Consider the following 21,648-nt stretch of genomic DNA (forward strand, 5'->3'; position numbering starts at 1 on the left):
TCAGATACAGGTAGGTATTGAGGAGAAGAGTACACAGTGCAATATGTGAATAAAAAAAATGGTTTTAAATTGCCGTAAAAAAATATATTATTTTCGCGAGGAGAAAAAAAAGAACGAAAAAAACATTTACATAATTTTCTATATTTACAATTTTTTTCGTCTTTACTTACCATCGAATACTATATGATGGTAGGATGTATAGAATTACATATTTAAAATTGAACATAACGGAGTGTTATTCTTGCTTTTATCGCATTTATGTTTATATTAGAGATGAAATGGTTGATCTCTAAATAATACTACGAAGCTAGGTAATGGCGTCGCATGCCGCCTTATGAAACTTTCATAATACGTTTTCTGACGTTTTCGTAATTTGAATTTCGTGCAAACTGAATTATTCGTTGTAGGAATTTGCAAAATTTTATCATTAAGTATTCACCAGCTCGGTAACTCTCAACAATGAGACGTTTTTCGATAGCATTGCTTTAATCAATTTTCTCATGTTTGCCTCCTCTTAAAAGGACTCTTGTTTGCTCTAAGTTGGCTGATTAAATTCCCATCAAAGGTGAAAACCAACGAGATAAGATTTGCAGTAGGTACGTTTGTTTCAAACAATATTTACCTTATGAGGACTTATAATAGGAAAAAAAATATCAAAGAAAACGTTTACGCGGTATATTTTGAGTTTTGCCTACTTGCACATGATGTGGCTTTTCAAATTGAGTGATATTTTGATCGTAGGTGTACTCTGCGTTTCGTTGCCAAAGTTACTTAATTAGTCGAATCATTCAATTCATTTATAAATTTGTTTATTGGTGGTGGTTTGGTTGCGCCGAGATGGGTTTCATTTTAATTATTTCATTCTATAAGTAGGCGTTTGTCCAGAATCAAAATTTATAAACCTTCGTCGGCGAAAAGGAATGCTCGAAAATTCAAAAAAGGGCGTATTTCGTTTTTGTTAGACAAGTATTTTGATAGGTATCATCGTAATACGTACAAATTACTAATTAGTGTTCGTAGAAAATCTCTTCGTAAACATTCAAAGGGAACTTTAATATTGACTGAAGATCACATCAGTTCTATTCGAGGCAGTTATACAATTTTTGACTCAAAAGGGTAATTTTTTTACGATTTTGAATAAAAGCTACATAAATTAAGTCGAAAAAGTGGCTTAACTTAATATTTTTTTTTTCAAAAAAGCAACCAAATAATATGGAAAATTAATAAAAACGTAAATAGATACTTAATTTTGAAAATGTTCTTGGTATGAAATGAGAAATCAATAATATAATCATTCTGGTAGATCACGAATAAAAAAAGTCAGAAGACTTTGATCAAATTTCTTGGAGATTATCATTTCGGGATACTTAAGTCAATTAGAAAACATTTTAGGAAACTAACTCGTTCATATTCCAAAAGCACTAAAAAAATATATTTTTCAAACTTGAATAAAGAATATTTTAGGAAGCAGCGGTGTCAACTTTTCAATCGTTACCTACTGTCAATTTAAAAAAAAAATGAAGAAAATGTCTGAAACTTGCCAAAAATTGATTTTTTTGGAAATACAAGCAACAATTACCAAAAACTTGATTTCCTGTGTTGTAAAATATTTTTTCACAGAAGCTCACCCTTATTAGCAGAACAAGTTTTGAAATTAACAAAAAAAATTTAAAGAGACTCCAAAAATATACCAACAAACTAAATTTCGGAGGCTGACTTACATTATTTCAATTGTTAGTAAATTTTTCAGTTTTTTTTTTTTTTTTTGATTTTTTGGAATAAAAATAATTTTCCGCGTGATTAATCGACAGGATTAGAAAAAGACAATAAATCCGATTTCTAAGGTATGGAATTCCATTTTAGTCCTTTTCATGAGAATTTTTCCAAACCTGGAAAATCCAAAAATTTGCTGGTAGCTCCAGAATAGCACGAAACCACAACCAATCTATTTGAAATATCGAAAACCACAAGCACATGTAAACCAAATTTCAGCTTTTTACCTCACTTTGATCAAATTCTGATTTTTTTTTCAATAAAAAACTAACAAAACTTCAATTTTTAAAAGTTGCCAAAAATCGAAAAATGTAACTCAGCGATTGAAATTTGGTCTGATGGTAAACTTCTGGTCGTTTTTTCGACAATCAGGTCCCAAAAATTTCCTGCCATGCTATGACAGACCCTGTGACCCAAATTTTTCAAAAAAAAAACATGAAATTACTAAAGTTGAAAGTTAGTCTCTCAAAGACTATGGCTTTCATATGCATGATGGTAAAATTAGAGTTTTTGAAATCGCAGCAATTTTTCAGGGTCTGTGACTATTCAATTTTTCTGTCAATTCTGTAATTTTTGAAAAATATCGGAAAATTGAAATTTCACGACTCAATTTTATGGTTGAGCACCTTAATTTTTTTTTGTGAAGCATCCTACGGACTTCGATACTTCAGTAAAAAATAAAGCAAAACCAAAGACTAAACGATCTTGGAATATGAGCATTTTCTCACTTTTTTTAGCACCCATCTTTTTCATTCATTCAAGGAGTCAATATGAACTTCCACTTTCTTCTCCATCTGATGAATGTTAGATATTCAAGGTGTCCACTAAATGGAAAAAATGAAAAAGGTCGACTTTTTAATGAGTTTTAATAGGTAACCAAATTTTCACTTTTGGGCAACCTGTTTTCAAAAAATAAGCTACATGTAGGTTTGGAATTCAACCCTAAAGAGTGATTTTGTGAATTTTTCTCACTGATTACTGGAAAAATAATGAAAAAATGCCATCATATGTATAGCAAAGATTTTCACAATCTCAAAGTTTATGACACTATCATTACTGAAATTATATCAATTTTTGGTTTTTAAGATAATTTTACTGTTCTCACCATGCTTTAAGTAATTTTTTCACAATTTCATTTCATTTCGAAATTTTGTTCAATTTTTTGAAATTTTCGACAGTTTTTACCTATTTATAACTGAGCACTTTTTGCAACATTTTGCTCAATTTTTACAATAATGTTTCATCAACTTCAGCCAATTTAACGAATTGTTTTGGCGTTTCAACAAATTCTCAAGCAATTTTTCGAAATTTCGTCTAATTATGCTAATTTTTCAGCAAATTATGATAGCTTTCAGTTACTGGGAGGTCAATTCAACATTATTTTTTTTCATTTTTGGGCAAAAGGATGACTTTTTGGTGACGCTGATGACCTAGTAAACACCTTAATATTTCAAGGTAAAGTCGAGAAAAAATTAAAAATGGAAACTTTAACATAATGTCTTTCTTTTTTATCGCAAAATATGGAGTTGGCAGTTTCCATTCAACTTTTCACCCATTCAAAAATTTTGTTCAGTGCTGTATTTTACACTAATGATTCTAGTTTCATAAAAACTAAAATCTCCAATAAATTACCCACCCATCGAAACAGTCCAACCGTATCCGAATAAATCAAACCCCAAAAAATAAATCACTATTGAAATGCGCCAATATTGTATTAACTCAAAGCCTACGGAAATATTTCGTTGAACGATCTGGAGGCGGATTGGTCATTTGCATAGTTTCGTAGTGTTTTTCAGCTTCATTTGCCCAGTACCTACGCGTTAAATACGAGGAATCGACACTCGTCGAACCAAATTACTGACGAGATATTTGCTTAATGTAATGAAAAATGGGTATTATATGCAGGCGAAAGGAATTTATCAACGATTACCTCGTCATAAAAAAAAGAAGGTAATTATAATACAATTTTTCATCTCTCTTCTCAACATCTTTTCAAACACTTATTCTTACTTGCCAGAAAACTAAAAAGGTTTCCATAAACCTACATACATAACACCTTTGCTCAAAGTAACACAGGCACACATACACAATCTTGAAAACACACGTGTAAAAATTAGCATATCGTGAATCACGCGGCTGTATAGGTAGTTACGAGATAGGTACCTGCATGTTCGGATGATACAAATGGAAAACTACCCCATCAGTTGACTATAGCATTGTTCTGCCATACACGTCTTCGAGTTAGTGTAACGTTGCGACATTACAAGTTTACAACGTAACTCCTAAATTGCTCCATGTTCAAACGCAACAACCTACAAAATTATACCCTTAAGAGTGAAATTCCAATAACAACTGCAGAGCGGCTAATGAATCGTCGTACAGTTGGTTTTTGTTTCGCGACCTGTTCAACGACCTATGTTGAGAATTTGGCAGACACTACTTGGCCAAATTGATACTTATATTCTATACGTTTATGAAGTTCTCAATTCACGTATACTTGAAGCATTCTCAACGACAATGCGTCTATTTACAATATTTTCTTATCAAAATATCATTTTCAAATTACACGCTGATACGCAGATGGAAAAGAATACACAAAATGTCAAATACATCCCAAGAATTAGGCCTACAAGTAGATGTCGAATCGAATCGAATAAGCAAAAGCAACGAGAGTAAGGGAAAAAATCGTCGTGGAAATATTTACACAGATTTTTTCGAAAAAGAAAGAAGAAAAAAATCACACGAGAAATCGGAAACGACAAAGGCGAGTAGAGAAATGGGAATAAAGCGCAGCTTGAAGTTATATGAAATTATGCCTTTTGAACGCAGTTCACATCTTGATATGAAATACGTGTTGTCTTGTTTGCCCAGGGAATAACTTCAACATTGAGTCGAATGCGTATTTGTATGTAATTCGGTGCTATTGTCATTTCTACGTAACAAACTCACTCGCTCTGTATAGTGGATTTTTCAAAAACAACGCGTTTATCGTTTGAGGTGAATTTTTCTCAAAACGTTTCTGACTTTAATTTTCTACCTATTTGTCGACAATGTAGGTATGTACTGTTGGATAGGTATTAGGAAATAGATGAATAATTTTAGACTAGGGAGAGTAGCGAGTGTTGTAGGTATAAAAGGATTCACATATAGGATTATTGGGATGGGTATTTAGGATAAAAGGAAACCTACCTATCAACATAAAATTAAGCTCTATTGAAAATAATGATAATATGATTCGAATTAACAAGCAAGAAACCAAAAGAGAGGGGAGATTTACACATATTTTACAAAATAGGCAGAGCCTATCAAAACGACAATCATGTTTCGGACTTGTCCTAATTATATAATTCGAATTGTAATTAACTAAGAATTACGTACATTTCAACCTCAAGGGAGAAAATAGATGGTACTGTCTTCATAGATCTACACCGAGATCATCTCAATTCATTAATTAGGTACTATTAAGTCTTTAACTAGACTATCTAATTGAATCTAACCACTAAACCATTACCTTGGATATTTCGTACTCAGATTTTAACGGAGCCATTTACCTTGGCTATCTCTAAACCTAACTATGAAATAAGACCTATATTCTGACCGGAACTGGCATGGGATCAAGTCCCAGCCATGCCGGTGTACTCGAAAATATGACTTACTCCATTAGATCCAATACTCGAATCGATCAGAAAAACATGTTCCTTTGAGCAAATTAACTTTCACGACACGAAATATTAGATCATTGAAAAATAGTTTAATTAATCATTCGAATTAGAAACATTTTACATTACAAATTGAATAATAAAAGATAAAAAAAAAACGGTCGAACATATATCACACGTTCTTACTATTACATCGAATAAAAACATACTGCCGCTAGGTAGGTAAGTACCTAGCGTCATAAACTTTTCCATTTCCCACTCTAGATTTATTCTTTGACGTAAGCTCTTCGAATTCATGTAGTAAGTACAGTCTATCCCATGATAGCAAGGGGTACTTATACTACATAAACTCTCCCCCCGACAAGGAAGAAATCGCCGAGTAGGAAAAGGAAAAGCTAGACTACACAGGTAAGAAACAGAAATACAATAATTTTTCTACTGATATGATAAATCGAATGACAAATAAAAAAATTAATAAACTATTTTACAAAACCTTCATAAGGAAAAATTATTCAATGATCAGATTTTTAAACAAAAACAAAACAAAACAAATCGAACTAAACACTAATAACAATAATTCGAATAAAAAAGAAAAAAGAAAAATAAAATATTTACAGAGTCATATCCGGGTAGATTTAGTCGCAATCGATAAACAGAACACAAAATTCACAATTTTCACGAGGAACACGTACAAAATACACGAGAAGAAGAAGAAATACAAAAATCGAATTAAAAGTCGACATAATCTTCGTCATAACGGCAACCTTTTATCTTCTCGATGCAATAATTCTGAACAGGTTCGAATTCAGCCTTGATGTCATCAGGAGTCGCTTCCCGTAACGTTCGCATTAATCCCCTAATTCGAATTTCTGGGACCTTTTCTTTACAACGAATTGATCGCAACCTTCGATTCTCCTCAGGACCCATGATCGACATATCCAATTTATCTGGGTCAAATCGATTAATGTGCGGAATCAATTGTCTTCCGAGAATTATCGTTCCTAACTTTGGATCACGTCCTCTAGATACAGGGAAATCGGCGACGTAACAATTGAACAAATGTTCTTCTTCGACATGCCATCTGATATTAGGGGTTAATCGAATAGGAACGGTAGTACGTTTGTGAGAAAGCACTCGAACAAAATCCTTCCACGGTACGTACGTGGCGCGTGGATGTTGTAACTCGGTGAATTGAAAATCGACAAAAGGTGTTAAATTGTCGACGGCGTCTTGGCTGATTAACGAAACTGGCAACGTCGCATCAAATATTATTTCCAATTCCTGGCCACGTACGTTACCGAGTATGGTGAGAAGATGATTCACCTCCAGGTTCCTGTCTTCGTAGCTCCATCTCGGGAAATCGACGTACTCGTGAGGAAAAATTTCTTCAGAAACCGTTTTCCGCACAAAGTTCAAGTGGTTCCTCCAGCATAAAGCTTCAACTCGGGTACGAGGCCACTCAAACGTCTGTCTACGCACATAACGTGGAAAAATCGGTACCACAATATGGTAATTAACGGTGGTCCCTCTATTGAGGCCATTCCAGAGACGTAAGTAGAGTGAAGAAAAATCTGGACCGTTCCATTCGAATGCCATAAGTATATAATTTCTCGGATAAAAAGGCGGAACGTATGTCTTGAATCTCTGCTCTGGGATTTTGTCCGAATCGATAAGATCACGAGCGAAGTATTGTTTGCCATCGATTTCGGCGTAATTGAACCGTGGAAACGTTACTCGAAGATAAGCATGATCGTTGGTAGGGATGACTGGAATTGCTGCAGGAATCACCGCTGGAACATTCGAATTACTAGATCTATCAGTGACTACATTTTCAACATCATTCGAATCGACAGGCTTCTTGTTATCAGATGAATTCTCGGATTTATCGTTGCATTTTTCATTCTCAGCATCTGAAGGCGGCGGTCGAACGAAGATGTGATCACTTGAGGATGCAATCACTGGAGGTACCAAATATGAAGTTGAAGGTGCGCTATCCGAATTCGCCTTCAATTGGGCCAACATGCTTTCAAGAGTGAAAGGTAGCGGTTCGTCGGTCGTGACTAATCGATGAGATGGTAATTCACCTTCGGCAAAGTGAAATGTTACTGATTTCGGTGGCTTAGGCAACACTTCGGGCTCATGACGTTTGGCTTCTGGCAAACTTTCATCTGGGCTTTTCAGCTCAGATTTCTTCGTATCACATCGGGTAAGGCTGACGAATAATTCTCGTTTCGTTGAATTGATCATTCGAACATCGTCTTCGGAAAGAGTAACGTTGAGATCGTGGAATGTCTTATTTAATTTCTCGGAGTTTGATTCGAACACATCGTCATCGTCGCCATCAGTCGTATCAAGAACATTATCGGAGTTCTCTTCGGCGGACTGAGCAGTAGCTGTGACGTTATCGTTTGCTGGAATTCGAATAGGAGCGACTTCCTCAGCATTTTCGACATGAACGGCTGGAATTACGTACGGTGGTAGATTCAAATCGTCGACGGAGAAGGCTCTTCGAATATTTATCGAAAGATTCGGACGAGCGAGAGGAGGCGGAGGTACCCAAAGCGAGGTGATTGAGTCAACTAAGAACGATCGTAAATTGATGATCTCAACCGCAACGGAAGACACCTGTTCAGATAGCCTCGGAGCCGGATCGGATATGACGCAGCGCTTAAAACCTTTTATCAGATCAGCAGCCAAGATGGTTAAGAGATACTCTCTGATATACAGCTCGATTCGTTGAAATTCGCTCTCTCTGTAGTACTCTGCCAGTTCAGGATGAAGATTGAGACGATCGATATAGCGGCGAATGGTTGTTTTAATCGGACAGGTGACCTCTTGGAAAACAATCAATAACGTCCGCTGCTGTTTTCCACGTACGTACATTACTCGTAGATCAAGGTCATCTGCTGTGCAAGTATGAGCAGCGATGTTCTGCATTTGTTGATTCTTTAGAGGATGCACGTGTCCCTCGAGACAACTCGCGTACATGTTATTCTGTGAACAAATTAAAATACCATTTTTCATAGATTAGAATAATTCTACGAGACTTTTTTATTCGAATACAAACTATTTTATAACGCTAAAATATATTTAAAAAAAAGAGAGGGAGAAAAGAAGACTAAGACAAGACGAGACTTAAGACACTACTCTATAGGAGGCGTTTCTGGATCATCAGTTGCCTTGTCGTATTTTTTCAGATGTCTAATGTTCTCACGAATGATGTAGCCGGGTCTATTTTCGTCTTCCAACTCGTAAACGTTGATCCAAGGTTTACTGACTATTTTATAAGGACCTTTCCACTGATGAGACAGTTTAGCGGCGACACCTTTTTCTTTCGAAGATTGGACTCGGTTTTTTACGAAGACACGATCCCCTTCTTTTAATCGAACTGGAGGATGAACTTTGCTAAAATATTCTCTTCTTTTCTCGATTTCTTTACGTTGATTATCGAATATCTTCTGATGGAGATTTTCAGGTAATTTCCGTTTCTTTACAATTTCAACGAGTGGATCAGGAACGAGTCTACCTTTAACTGCTTCATAGGGAATACATCCAGTCACAGCACTCTCAGTGTAATTGAGTTTTCGCTCAATATCAGGAATAATACGACACCATGCTTTCTGCCTATCACTGAGGTATTTTCGAATACTTGAACCTAATGTGCTCATTATACGTTCGGCAGGATTCGAGTTTGGTGTATAACGTGATGTATAACGTATTTGAACATTCTTTTTGAGCCAATATTTTCTCCATAGTTTTGAAGAAAATTGCGGTCCATTATCGCTCAAAATGATCTTTGGGCAACCAAATTCAGCCATCCATTTTTCCATTCGATCAATGATATTCGTAGAGGTCACGACTTTCATTGGGTAAAGTCTAACGTATTTGGTGAAATGATCCTCTATTACGAATACATGGTCAACACCAGCTGTACTCGATGGAATCGGGCCAAAATTATCCAGACAAAGAATGTGATTAAAATTGTCAGATGTTATCGATTGAATTGGACCATACATTCTTGACGTAGTTCGCATTGATACCTGGCAAGATATACAACCATTAACGTATTGTTGCACTTGAGATGTCAGTCCAGGCCAGTCAAAATGCCTTCGAATGATTCGAATTAATTTTGTAATTCCAACGTGCCCATAGTCATAATGATAATGGTTAATGATATCAAGTTGGAGATTACTTGGAATAAAAATTCTCCATTCTTGGTCATTTTGATTTTGGAAAACAATCAATTTTAAATCATCATCAATTCGAACTCGTTCTGGTGCTTTTGCGATCCAATTTTGAACTGCTGTATCATTATTTTGAATCGAACGAAGTCTTCGAAATTCAGTATACAAACACTTCGGTGTTACATAATCGAATAGAAATATGGTGAAATTCTTATCGTTTTCAGTGATGTTAAATGAATAGCGAGACAAAAAATCTGCGATCGAATTATCAGCTCCAGCAATATGACGAATATTGATACGAAAATTATCCAGGTAAAGTAACCACTTTATAATTCTATTCGGAAGTAATTGATTTTTCTTTAAATAGGTGACTGCTATGTTGTCAGTATACAAGTTCACCTCATTTCCAGCGAGCAAATAATAATTTTTAGCCAATAGATGTACAACGGCTAATAATTCTAGCTCCATCACAGAGTAGGATTTCTCGTATCCCTTTAAGACTCTGGAAGTAAAAGCTATCGGCATCATAAGCTCTTTCCCATTCTTTCTATTCGGTTGCATAACAACACCTCCAATTGCCTTCGTAGACGCATCAGTATACACGTAGAAGGGCTTGGAAAAGTCAGGGTAAGTGAGAAGGGTTTCATTGGCCAATTCTTGTTTCAATAAATTGAAACATTGGATGTTCTCTTCAGTCCAAATGAAAACACCTTTTTTAGCAATCATCGCATATAAAGGCTCACACAGCAGGCTGATTCTCGGCATATATTCTCGGTAGTACTGAAACATACCGAGAAACTGCTGGAGGCACTTTACATCTTTGGGAAGCTCAAAATTCAATATCGGTTCTATCTTTTCTGGATCTACCTGTACGCCTTCGTCAGAAAAGATCATTCCCAAATATTTTATTTTTCTTCGACACCACTGTGTCTTACGGAGATTTAAAGTCATTCCCGCAGCTTTGACTTTTTCGAGAAAGATTCGAATATGCTCAAGATGCTCCTCTATTGTCTTCGAATAGATAATTACATCATCTACGTAAACTCCTGTGAAATCTTCACATCCGCGGAGTACCAATCTCAAAGCGTAGACAAATGCTGCAAGGGAATCCTCCGTACCAAAACCAACTACTGTCATGACTAATGGAATGCCATCGACAGTAAATGATAAAACGCATTGTTGGTCATCGACTACTTTTATTTGCATAAAACCATTGTTGAAATCGAATATCGTAAAGTAGTTCGCGTCTTTGAACTTCATACGCATATGGTTTATGTTCGGAGGTTCTGTAGAATGACGATAGATAAATTCATTCAATGGACGACCATCAAGACAGATTCGAACTTTACCACCTCCTTTGTCAACGTATACTAATCCTAATTTATAAGGAGACTGTCTTTCAACTACCTTTCCCTCTTCTTTCCACTTTCGGATGATTTCGTGGACTCCATCTTCATATCGATGTGGAATAGGCCTGGTTTTACACCAAACTTTATGAGGAGGGGGAAGTTTATTTCCCACAAAGGCAAACCTATGCTCGTAACAATTACATAGACCTATCCTGTTTTCAAATGGCTCATAATTGTTATATAGGTGTTTACGCAACGTACCTTTGTGTTTTTGAGATAATTCCGTGCCTTCGACAGCTTCTTCAATTTTGTAACGAAGCTCAGTTTCGATGACATACTCAGGATTCTCGCTAATCGAAAATATTTCTTCTGGTTTGATGAAGTTGATGAAATGAACCTCTTTTAACGGCTGTTGTTTAGGATCAGGTTTTAATTCGAAATTGACTGGAACTTTTTCAGCTTCTTGATACGGAATCGTGAACGTTCGATTTTTACCGGAAGTATTGGCAGGATCAGTTAATTCGATATAATTTTTCGCCGTAAAGATGACCATTTCGAATGCTCGCATTAGGTTGCGACCGATGATAAGCTGAGCGTTGAGGTCTTTAACAATGAATACTTGAATGTTATAGACGCTCTTATTTGGCTTTTGAGTAGGAAAGCTGATTGATAAATATGCCATTTTATTTATCTTAGGATGTGATTTTGTAGCAGCCAATGTAAACTTCTGGCCCATCCCTTCAGCTTTCACTTCGCTTTTCTTGTATTCTGGATATTCTGCTAAAATACGCTCGTAAGCGTTTTCGTTCATTAGAACGTGCGAACACCCGTTATCAATCAGAGCATCGATCTCGATTTTGCCAAATTGAACTTTGATTTTAGGTGAAATGTCTTTATTCGAATACTCAATATCGACTGGTTGTAATACGTCGATGATGCTGTCATTCAAATTGAATACTACTGGAGCATCTGTACGTCCATAAAGATGATCGAGATTTTCATCTTTCGGTTGTGGCTTTGTAGATTCGAATATGTTGATATGGCAAAACTTCTTCATAAAGCTACACATTTCGTATTGTAGTTTATTTAATTCGAATATTTTCCAACTTGCCAAATCTGCTTTAGCGGTCTTCGGATTAACGCCACCTTGATATAATTCTCTTTTTATATCGTACAAGATATTTCCTTCAGCCACGTATTTAAACCATCGCTTTTCATTTGGAATTAGTTCGTTGCGTTTTACAAATGGGGAAAACGCGTTCCTAAACAGGCATTTATCTTGCTTGCCTGCTGTAAAGTAAATCGTTTTATTTACTTCTTCGAGAGTTTCCCAATATTCTACTGTTGGAACAGCAAAGTTAGTCGGAGCGATCAAAGCGAGAACAATGTGCTTGAGTTGGTAATTATCACGTAATCGCATGATCAATTTTTCCAATTCCATTTGGAAAATCGAACTATCAAGCTTCTTGAATATTGATTCTTGCAATCCTAGATGGATAATTGCATGTTCGACGCCGGCCGGAATATCGAAGGTGTGTTCATCGAATAACTGATTGACTTTTTTAGCAGTTAAATTGTCACCAACTAATTTGTAATTTTCCAAATTACAAGCGGGTTTCTTATCATATTGACGCAAGAAACGGAACATGACGTTGCTACCGATGTAAAGTATTCCATCACAAAACAAATAAACTGGTTCTTTCTGTTTTGGAATTTCTGGAATGACTGGTGGTACAATCGGTGCATTTTTGGTATTTACAATGGAAGCATTCGGTAAAGTGAGCTTTTTGGTCGGCTTAACTCGAGTGAAGGTACTACTGCGACCTTTGGTAGCACCTTTCAGTAGTTTAAATCATTGGGATCGAATTCGCAATCGAAAGCTTCACCTTCAGGTTCTGGTTCATGTTCTTTCGGCTTCACGTAATCGATTAATTGATGATTTTGATCGATGATGTAAATTTGAGCATTAGGTTCATTTTCTACTTCCTTTATGCTCTCGATTTTCTTCAATTGGTATTTGCCATCTTTTGAACTGACGTATTTGAGCAGCTGACCCTTTTTAAACTTTTCAAAAGGATTTGGCTTATTCGAAGATGGCTTTGGTGGCTCTTTATTCGAACTGGAACCACTGGAAGATTTACTGGAACTTGAACCATCTTTATTCGAATATGATTTCTTCTCTTTGTCAAGCATAGGTTTCGTGACTTGATGATAATACGAAGATGCGTCAATATTCTTTTCTTTAGAAGTACCGGAGAATTCAAGTTTCGTAATTTTTTCAATTAAATCTTCAATAGAGTCGGTTGGTGAACACTCTTTGAAAATTTCTCGATATTTCATTCCAATTTTATTGTCTTCCAATAAAACTTCAGATACGTATTTCGCTTCTACCGAGGAGTTCCAATGTAAACGACGTAACCAAAAAGTGGCATAATCGACAGCACTCTGTTGAGGTTTTTTGACACTCTCATTGAAACATTTTAATTCATTAGAATGCTCACGAACATTCGAATACATTTGAATCAATTTGATCGCATTCTCATGCCATGGAGTATCTACTTTCATTTGTTTCTTGAAATTCAATAAATCTGGAGAATCGAGAAAATGATCGAATCCAATATTGTATTCTTGGTTGGTTTTAACTAGTTGACGAATCTCGTTTTCGAATTCTACGATGAATTCTTCGACACAACGATGGTCTTTTCCAGCTGTCCAAGATTTCAAACGAGCATTTTGAAGAATTGTCTTGGTAGCTTTGTTGTGATTCGAATTATCGACGCTGGAAAATACAACTGGTGAAATTTTCAATAACGATCTAGTACCAGGAATACCAAAAGAAAGCTCTTCGCTATCAGCTGCTAAATTATAGTTGCGTTTCGGTATTATCAAACAAGTAGGTTGAGGAACAAAGTCTTGATTTCGACCTCCACCTCCACCACCACGTCCACCTTGTTGTTGAGGTTGTGGAGCGTAGATAGAGAATTGTTTAGCAACTTCTTCGGCAAAAGTGCTATTATTAACAGCCAATATATCGCATAATTGTTTGGCAGAGACACCTCCGGTTCCAGTTGACGTTCCTGGAACTGGATCATTCTGGAGAGATTCTCGAGTATTCAATCTCTCGCGAAGAGACCTCTCAGTCGCTTGTAAATCAGCGTACTTAGCTCTCAACTCCTCGAGTTCAGCTTGCATGACTTCGTCGAATACTTCAGCAATTTCTTCAACAGGTATTTCTTCGCGAACTTCGTGATAATCACTGTCGTTAGAATCGTACGTCTTTTTTGTACGAGGTCGAAACGTTGGTTTTGTTTCTCTATAGAAACCAGGCGGATGTGAAATCGCACGTAAATGTGGGCCAACTGGAGAGAAAAGTTTAGCTCTTCGACGATGACGAGACTGACGCTTACTCTTCTTTTCTTCAGTTGATAATAATTCAAATTTATTTGTAATCGAAGTTGGAGATGCAGAAGCAATCGATGATGATGATGAATTCGACAAACTGCGAGATTTTCTGGATTTTTTAGGTAATTCGAATTCGTCGTCGGAGAAATTGGATCGAGTTTCGTTAAACTGGTCTCGAATACCGCGAAGTTCTCGTTCAATTGAATCGTCTGCTTCGGTTATCGTTTGAACAGAATCGTCGCTTTCTTCGTTATTCGAAATTTCGAGGTTAATATCACTACTATTTATCGTAAAGTTGATGATAGCTGGATCGAATGATCGAATGTCTACAATCGAATCGTCGATATCAGCAACGTTGAATTCTTCTTCACTATTCACTGTATACAAATCGAATTAATGGAGATTCAAGCACACCAATGGCTTGTTCCGGTCAGAATATTCCTAACTAACTAAATCCCTAACTGAACCTAGTTCCCTAACTATTCGAATCCTTAGGTAATGGTTTTACATTCGAATTCTACTCTAACATTAACACAAACTAACCTAACAGCTCAAAAATACCTGACGTGCATGAAACAAATCTAAAAGGAAACAAATACTCACGTCAGGCGCCAGGTTATTCACATAACCAATTTTGGCACGTAAAATACTTTTGAGCTTACATAAATACACACAAAAGAAAAATACAACACATATCTAGACAAAATTCCAAAATCTTTACCTCAATCGAAGTCATAGTAAATATCAATACGAAAACAAGCGATTCCAAAAGGTAAACAAAGATAACGTATTCGGCTGGATCTGAGAGATACCGAAATCGAACAATAACACGAATAAATCGCACTTAACTCCACAAAATCCTTTACGTTAATCAATTACTCATTAATTACACGATCGCATCATTTATTCGAATTAAAAATCGCAAAAAACAAAGCATAAATAGATGAAAAATTACGCGACGCAAAATCAAAGATGTTCATCGAATGAAAGTAGAAAGAATACTCAAAGAGCTTGTATCAAAACACTGCGATCGTTTGGAAATAGACAATAGAGATAAGCATTACAAAATGGCGACTCGACATCACAATAACAATACCTAGAAAAAATATCCTACGATTCTTGGAATTTAGTCGACGCGAGTGTCGATTTTTCTACACGTAATTTTTTTATTTGATTTTCTGATGATTTTATTATAAAAACACATACTAATGCTAAGGCATATTTCAAACACTCAGGTGTTCGAACATATGCGGGAGAGGGGAAAATAATTTAGCGGCCTTTATTACTCAAACCCTGCCTTGCCATAGCAATACAACGTACTTGAACGTAAATCTAGTTGTAACATGTTTTATTTCTAATGCTATGCAAATCTGGTACTTTGTAGCAGCTGAAGAGTAATCGTTATCTCGTTCGTTTCTCGTTGCATTCGATGGTCTGGTACTTTTCTGTTACATTTTTATCGCGTTAGAAGGCTAGTACAATTATGCACGAGTTAAAACATTCTCTCTCACACGCAAATACCCCTAGGAAGATAGGTACCTACCAATTCAGTACCTACCTATCCGAGACTGACCGAACTTTCCTATAGGCGAGAGAATGGCACATTGCGATAACGAGATAAAACTAATCTAGGCCTATTTGTTATTCGAATCCTATTTTCATGTTAAAATTTGAACCACATGTCCGAATGGAATTTTGACACGAAAAGATCGAAAATTAATAATTTTAATTAGGTAATTAAACCTACTTACACACACTAAGCCCTAGCCCCACGTTGGGCGCCATTTTAATTTTATGTTGGATAGGTATTAGGAAATAGATGAATAATTTTAGACTAGGGAGAGTAGCGAGTGTTGTAGGTATAAAAGGATTCACATATAGGATTATTGGGATGGGTATTTAGGATAAAAGGAAACCTACCTATCAACATAAAATTAAGCTCTATTGAAAATAATGATAATATGATTCGAATTAACAAGCAAGAAACCAAAAGAGAGGGGAGATTTACACATATTTTACAAAATAGGCAGAGCCTATCAAAACGACAATCATGTTTCGGACTTGTCCTAATTATATAATTCGAATTGTAATTAACTAAGAATTACGTACATTTCAACCTCAAGGGAGAAAATAGATGGTACTGTCTTCATAGATCTACACCGAGATCATCTCAATTCATTAATTAGGTACTATTAAGTCTTTAACTAGACTATCTAATTGAATCTAACCACTAAACCATTACCTTGGATATTTCGTACTCAGATTTTAACGGAGCCATTTACCTTGGCTATCTCTAAACCTAACTATGAAATAAGACCTATATTCTGACCGGAACTGGCATGGGATCAAGTCCCAGCCATGCCGGTGTACTCGAAAATATGACTTACTCCATTAGATCCAATACTCGAATCGATCAGAAAAACATGTTCCTTTGAGCAAATTAACTTTCACGACACGAAATATTAGATCATTGAAAAATAGTTTAATTAATCATTCGAATTAGAAACATTTTACATTACAAATTGAATAATAAAAGATAAAAAAAAAACGGTCGAACATATATCACACGTTCTTACTATTACATCGAATAAAAACATACTGCCGCTAGGTAGGTAAGTACCTAGCGTCATAAACTTTTCCATTTCCCACTCTAGATTTATTCTTTGACGTAAGCTCTTCGAATTCATGTAGTAAGTACAGTCTATCCCATGATAGCAAGGGGTACTTATACTACAGTACGGTGTTAAATAGGTAAGCCATATTTTGGTAGGTACAAATTTGGAAATGTGGGCGATAAAGGATTCGAAGCGTTGGTAAAACTTTGAAGTAGCGTCGAAACAGATGGAGTAACTCTAGAGCTTTTCGATTTCCGACATCGTAATCCTTGATATTTTCTCAGACGGAAATATCCACCCACATAATTTTTCAAACATCAGGAAAGTGAGGAAAAATGGGATAAGTACATCAAGTTCACACTCTAAAATTGAAAAATAGTTTCAAAAATGTCTGAAAAAATTACTCCAATAGAAAAGAAATATCCTGGAGAACTTACATTGAAAATCAAAAGTTTTTTTTTTGGTGGTAATTGCTCACATTATTTTTCCCGTAGTCTTTTGAGGTCCCCCACAACTTTTTTTGGAATCCCCTTTCCAATTTTTCAAAAAAAGTTAAAGACAGCTCACTCTACCAAACACACATCATGTTTGATTCGATTTTTTGCAGTTTTATTCTACTCTCCATTTCATGAGGTTTCAGTTTAATTAATCTACAGGGTGTCCGGGAAGTGGTAAAAAAACGTAAAATAAATAAGTTGCCTATTTTGGAAATTGAAGGGATAAAACACGTTTTCGAAATCTAACCAAGAGCCAAAATCCAATTTTGACCATAGGATCGGCAGTACTTTGAAAAATAAACAAAATTACTTATAGGACTTTTGGCATAACTCATTGCAAATTGAAGGAGCTACATACAAATGATTTTTAATTTTAAAAAATCGACGAGAAAAATAAAATACAAGAATGAATATTACATCAAAAAATGAACAAATTTTGTTACGATCATTTCTTTTCTTACACTACCGTCAGGTGGGGTCGCTTTGATTTCGCGAGGTGACTTTGATAGCGCTTATTTTTCTGCACGTTTTGATCTGTGGAGCGAGTAAAACGTCGAATTACATTTTTTTCCGAGCGAAGTGGTTACACTGATGGTGAATTGATATGATAACAGTGTTGAGTTGGTGAATAATTATTTTCGTCCCCGCTTTTAATCGAGTTTTTTAAAAGTGGTAATTTTTCAAGATTTTTCAACACTCAACAAAAAGTTGATGTTATAGTATTTTCAGATATGTAATAGAATATTGGCTGATAGTCTATCGTAAAGCTACACTCCTTGGGAAATATCTCCAAAAATTTCGAGTTTCTAGGTTGAGGTGCCTCCGATCCTTGGCCCATTGTTCTCAGTGGGAATGTCATCGATTTTTCATTTTTGAGGCTAAAAATTTAAGTTTTGAGACTAAAGTGAAAATCAATGCCATTTTCGGATTCAGTGTGAAATTTCATCCCATTTTGATAGGTCGCAAAGGTATTTTATTGAATATCTAAAAATGTTGCTAAAAAACTGAATTTTATAAAAAATTGAGGAAATACAGGGGCTTTTATCGCTTTTTCAATAATATGATGACTTCCTCTCGGCCAAAATTGATGAAATTTTGTATGGTAGGCCTAAAGGTGATGAGAAATCATTTTTTGAAAAAAAAGTACCCCTATCAAAGTGACCCCATCTCGTGGGTGACTATGATACGGCCTTTGAGGGCAATTTTGAGGCACAAAAAAAACAAAAAACAAAAAAGTCATTTGGTGCGTTTTGACGTACTTTACACACTGAGTGGTGCAATTTTTTCGAAAACATCTTTCTACGCCATACAGAGCAGAAAACATTTTTTTTATCAAAGCGACCCCACCTGATGGTATTTAAGAAGTTTTAAAGCTCAAAAATTGTAAATTTAATGAAATTTTCAACAAATTGAAAATTGTCGAGCTTCGAAGGCAAAAAGTAATAATAAGGTAATTTTGTTCATTTTCAAAGTACTACCGACCCAATGGTCAAAATTGGATTTGGCTCTTAGATTTTGAAAACGTATTAGGCCCCTTCAATTTTCAAAACAGGCAACTTGTATATCCCATGTTTTTGTTTTTTATTTGTACCCGGTTATATCCAAATCTGAAGTTTGTACCACCACTCCTCGGATACCTTGTATAAAAAGAGCATTTCGCCCGATGGGCTGAGATATTGAATCACATTTTTTATTCGTTTATTTCTTTGAAATGTAGATTGAGCACGATTTTTTAATTTTGAAGTAACATTCCCTGCTGATTTTTGGAGAGCAATTCACACAGTAGGTAATTAGATATTTCAATACTCTTATTATATGTACTTTTACTTAAGTGTTGTTTATTGCTGTTATTTTCAGGACTTTGCGTCCAAATGCTCACTGATCTCCTTTCATGGAAAAGAATTTCATTAAAAGTATAAAAATGCATTATAAAAAAACGCTTCCTTTTAGACACATACAGTTACAATTTCAGACTTTTATTATTAGTTTGTTTGTTTGTTTTCACCATCAAATTAACACAATCGGATACTCGAGTCGATAAAAGGTGTTCGTTGCACGAAAGCCATATTTACGAAATTCCAAATGTATTTCTTTTCGAAAATAAGGTCAAACAGGTAGAGAAAACGTATACGTAGGTAGGTATACCTTCTGGATAAATGGTTCATGTGGGAATTGGTGCTAGAGAACAGCTCTGTTTGTGTAAGTAGTACCAAGTTGATAATTCGCTATAATACTTTCTTGTACTACTTTATCGATAAATAAACATCAATAAGAAAATATATAATTTCCTGTATTAAAGCTCTAAATCAGACGAACCCCCGAAATAACCTCGTGTCAACATAATTCCAGATAAGTATCGGCCAATTTACTTCTTTGAAGAAAAAAAATAAGAAACGCAAGAACTGTTTATATTCACTGTATAAGAGAATGTACGTACCTATCTCATGGACTCGATGATTTTTTTTTCTGAAGCGAAAATCAATAAAATATAATTTATCAACTTTCGTTCGACGACAATTGCTAAAATTTTCATTTTTTTTTACCCTTTGCGGGATTCGTAGAAAAGTACATCAAGCTGGCTTGCGCCAGTTGTACTCTAATGGAGCGTGATTAAAAAAAAGACTCGCCGTAAAAAAAAAGTTGGAAGAAAAATGGAGTTCGTAACACGACCTATTGACTCGGTCGATGTATTAATTTATTTATTCAAAAGTGGTCACGCGATTTCGCATGTGTCGCGGTTAATTCGAGCATTTAAAAAGTTGAACGCTTAGATTTTGCAACGGGGTGGTTTTTTCGGGCCATTTTACTAGGGCTTTATGGATTATACTGAAAACATTCCAAATGGTTATTGAAGCTATGAAAGGTGTTATTATAAGGCGGCGTAAGCTTTAATGGTAACGATAATTATAAAGTACGGAAGGACAAAAAGTCAAATGAATTCCGGGCACGAATTCGACGTCTGGTGGACATTCGTAGGTTCTCGAGCATGGATTATTTCGCGGGTTAATCGAATAACACTGATTGATAAGCCGATACGGGGGCTCACGACTCGATTTCTCACAAAGTTGTAAGTGCCGATTCGTTTGATTATTGGAAAGATTTTGTCGAATGAAGTGTTGAGCACGACGACGAGCGAAAGGTGTCGGATTGAAATGCCATGTTACTTTTATAAATTACTATCTACATTCTGATAGGCTTTGATTAACTTCTGCCATCTCAATTAAGGGTTTTGAAAAACTGCTTTCTTCATTTCCTGCTGACCGAGCTGAATTCATACTAAGCTCGCAATTGGCTCTATTCGAGTAGTTTTAATACGATTTTGCGCGCCTTCTTTTTCGGCTTTTCCTTTCTTCTTTTTTTAAACGAATAAATTTCATTATATGGAGAGAATTTGGCTCAGCGCGTCCGAGTCCGAATGTATTACAGCGAGCCGTACCGTACGTACCTACTCGAGGAGCGCACAGAACGTCACAATGTAATCTCATTTTTTTTAATGCTCCGCAAAAAGGAACGTTCATTAAAAGTATATTTGATCCATCTTTTAACTTTCACCGTTTTCGTTGAAATTTCTTACCGTAGGCTTTTTGCAGCGTTGAATATAAAAAAAAGAAGACCTAGCTCTCGCTACACACGAGCGTTTGAAAATACTAAAAAGGGAGAAAAGCTTCAATTGAGCGTGACTTGATGCGTGTCAAGAATTAATTTCTGCGATTAGATGTTCTCAATTTTCGATGAAAATAGTTTTGCCGATATAAGCCTTCCTCGTTTCTTTCATTCTTTTTTTTCCATTCTTCGTTGTTTGATGTTCTGTGAAAGTAACTCTATTATCGTCTCACTTCTTTTCTCTTCAGCGCCCTTGTTGAATTAAATACCGAAATAATCCGAGTTACCGAGTGAAAAAAAATACCATCGCGGAAGAATAAATTTTAATTATTGGAGAGATATTTTCAAACGGATGTAATCCTCGGCAAAAATTCTCGTTTAATTTGTTCGCTTGCACCATAAGGGTACTCGGAACATACTTGGAACACGTGTGGTTAAATGCATTACATGCGAATGTATCCGGGTATTTCTTTTAAAACGCTTATGTGCTTTTCCATGCACCAACGTTTAGTAAATAACCGTAAAATTTTCTAAATTTATTTGGCGAATTACATTCAACACAAGGT

General features: G+C 35.7%; 2 protein-coding genes across 3 annotated transcripts in view; both read right to left on the reverse strand.

The window, feature by feature from the left end:
• LOC135836612 (uncharacterized) overlaps positions 1–21,648 on the reverse strand; it is a 196,816-nt gene that overhangs the window by 136,517 nt on the left and 38,651 nt on the right. The gene's annotated exons all lie outside the window — the stretch shown is intronic.
• On the reverse strand, positions 5,505–17,095 carry LOC135836610 (uncharacterized). The gene is made up of 2 exons (XM_065351547.1): positions 15,089–17,095; positions 5,505–8,426 (listed from the first exon to the last, which is right to left on the reverse strand). The coding sequence occupies exons 1-2, from the start codon at positions 15,101–15,103 to the stop codon at positions 6,162–6,164; spliced, it is 2,280 nt and encodes a 759-aa protein (XP_065207619.1). The 5' UTR covers positions 15,104–17,095; the 3' UTR covers positions 5,505–6,161.

This window comes from Planococcus citri, chromosome 2, assembly GCF_950023065.1.
Source record: "Planococcus citri chromosome 2, ihPlaCitr1.1, whole genome shotgun sequence".
In the NCBI taxonomy this organism is placed as follows: Eukaryota; Metazoa; Arthropoda; class Insecta; order Hemiptera; family Pseudococcidae; genus Planococcus; species Planococcus citri.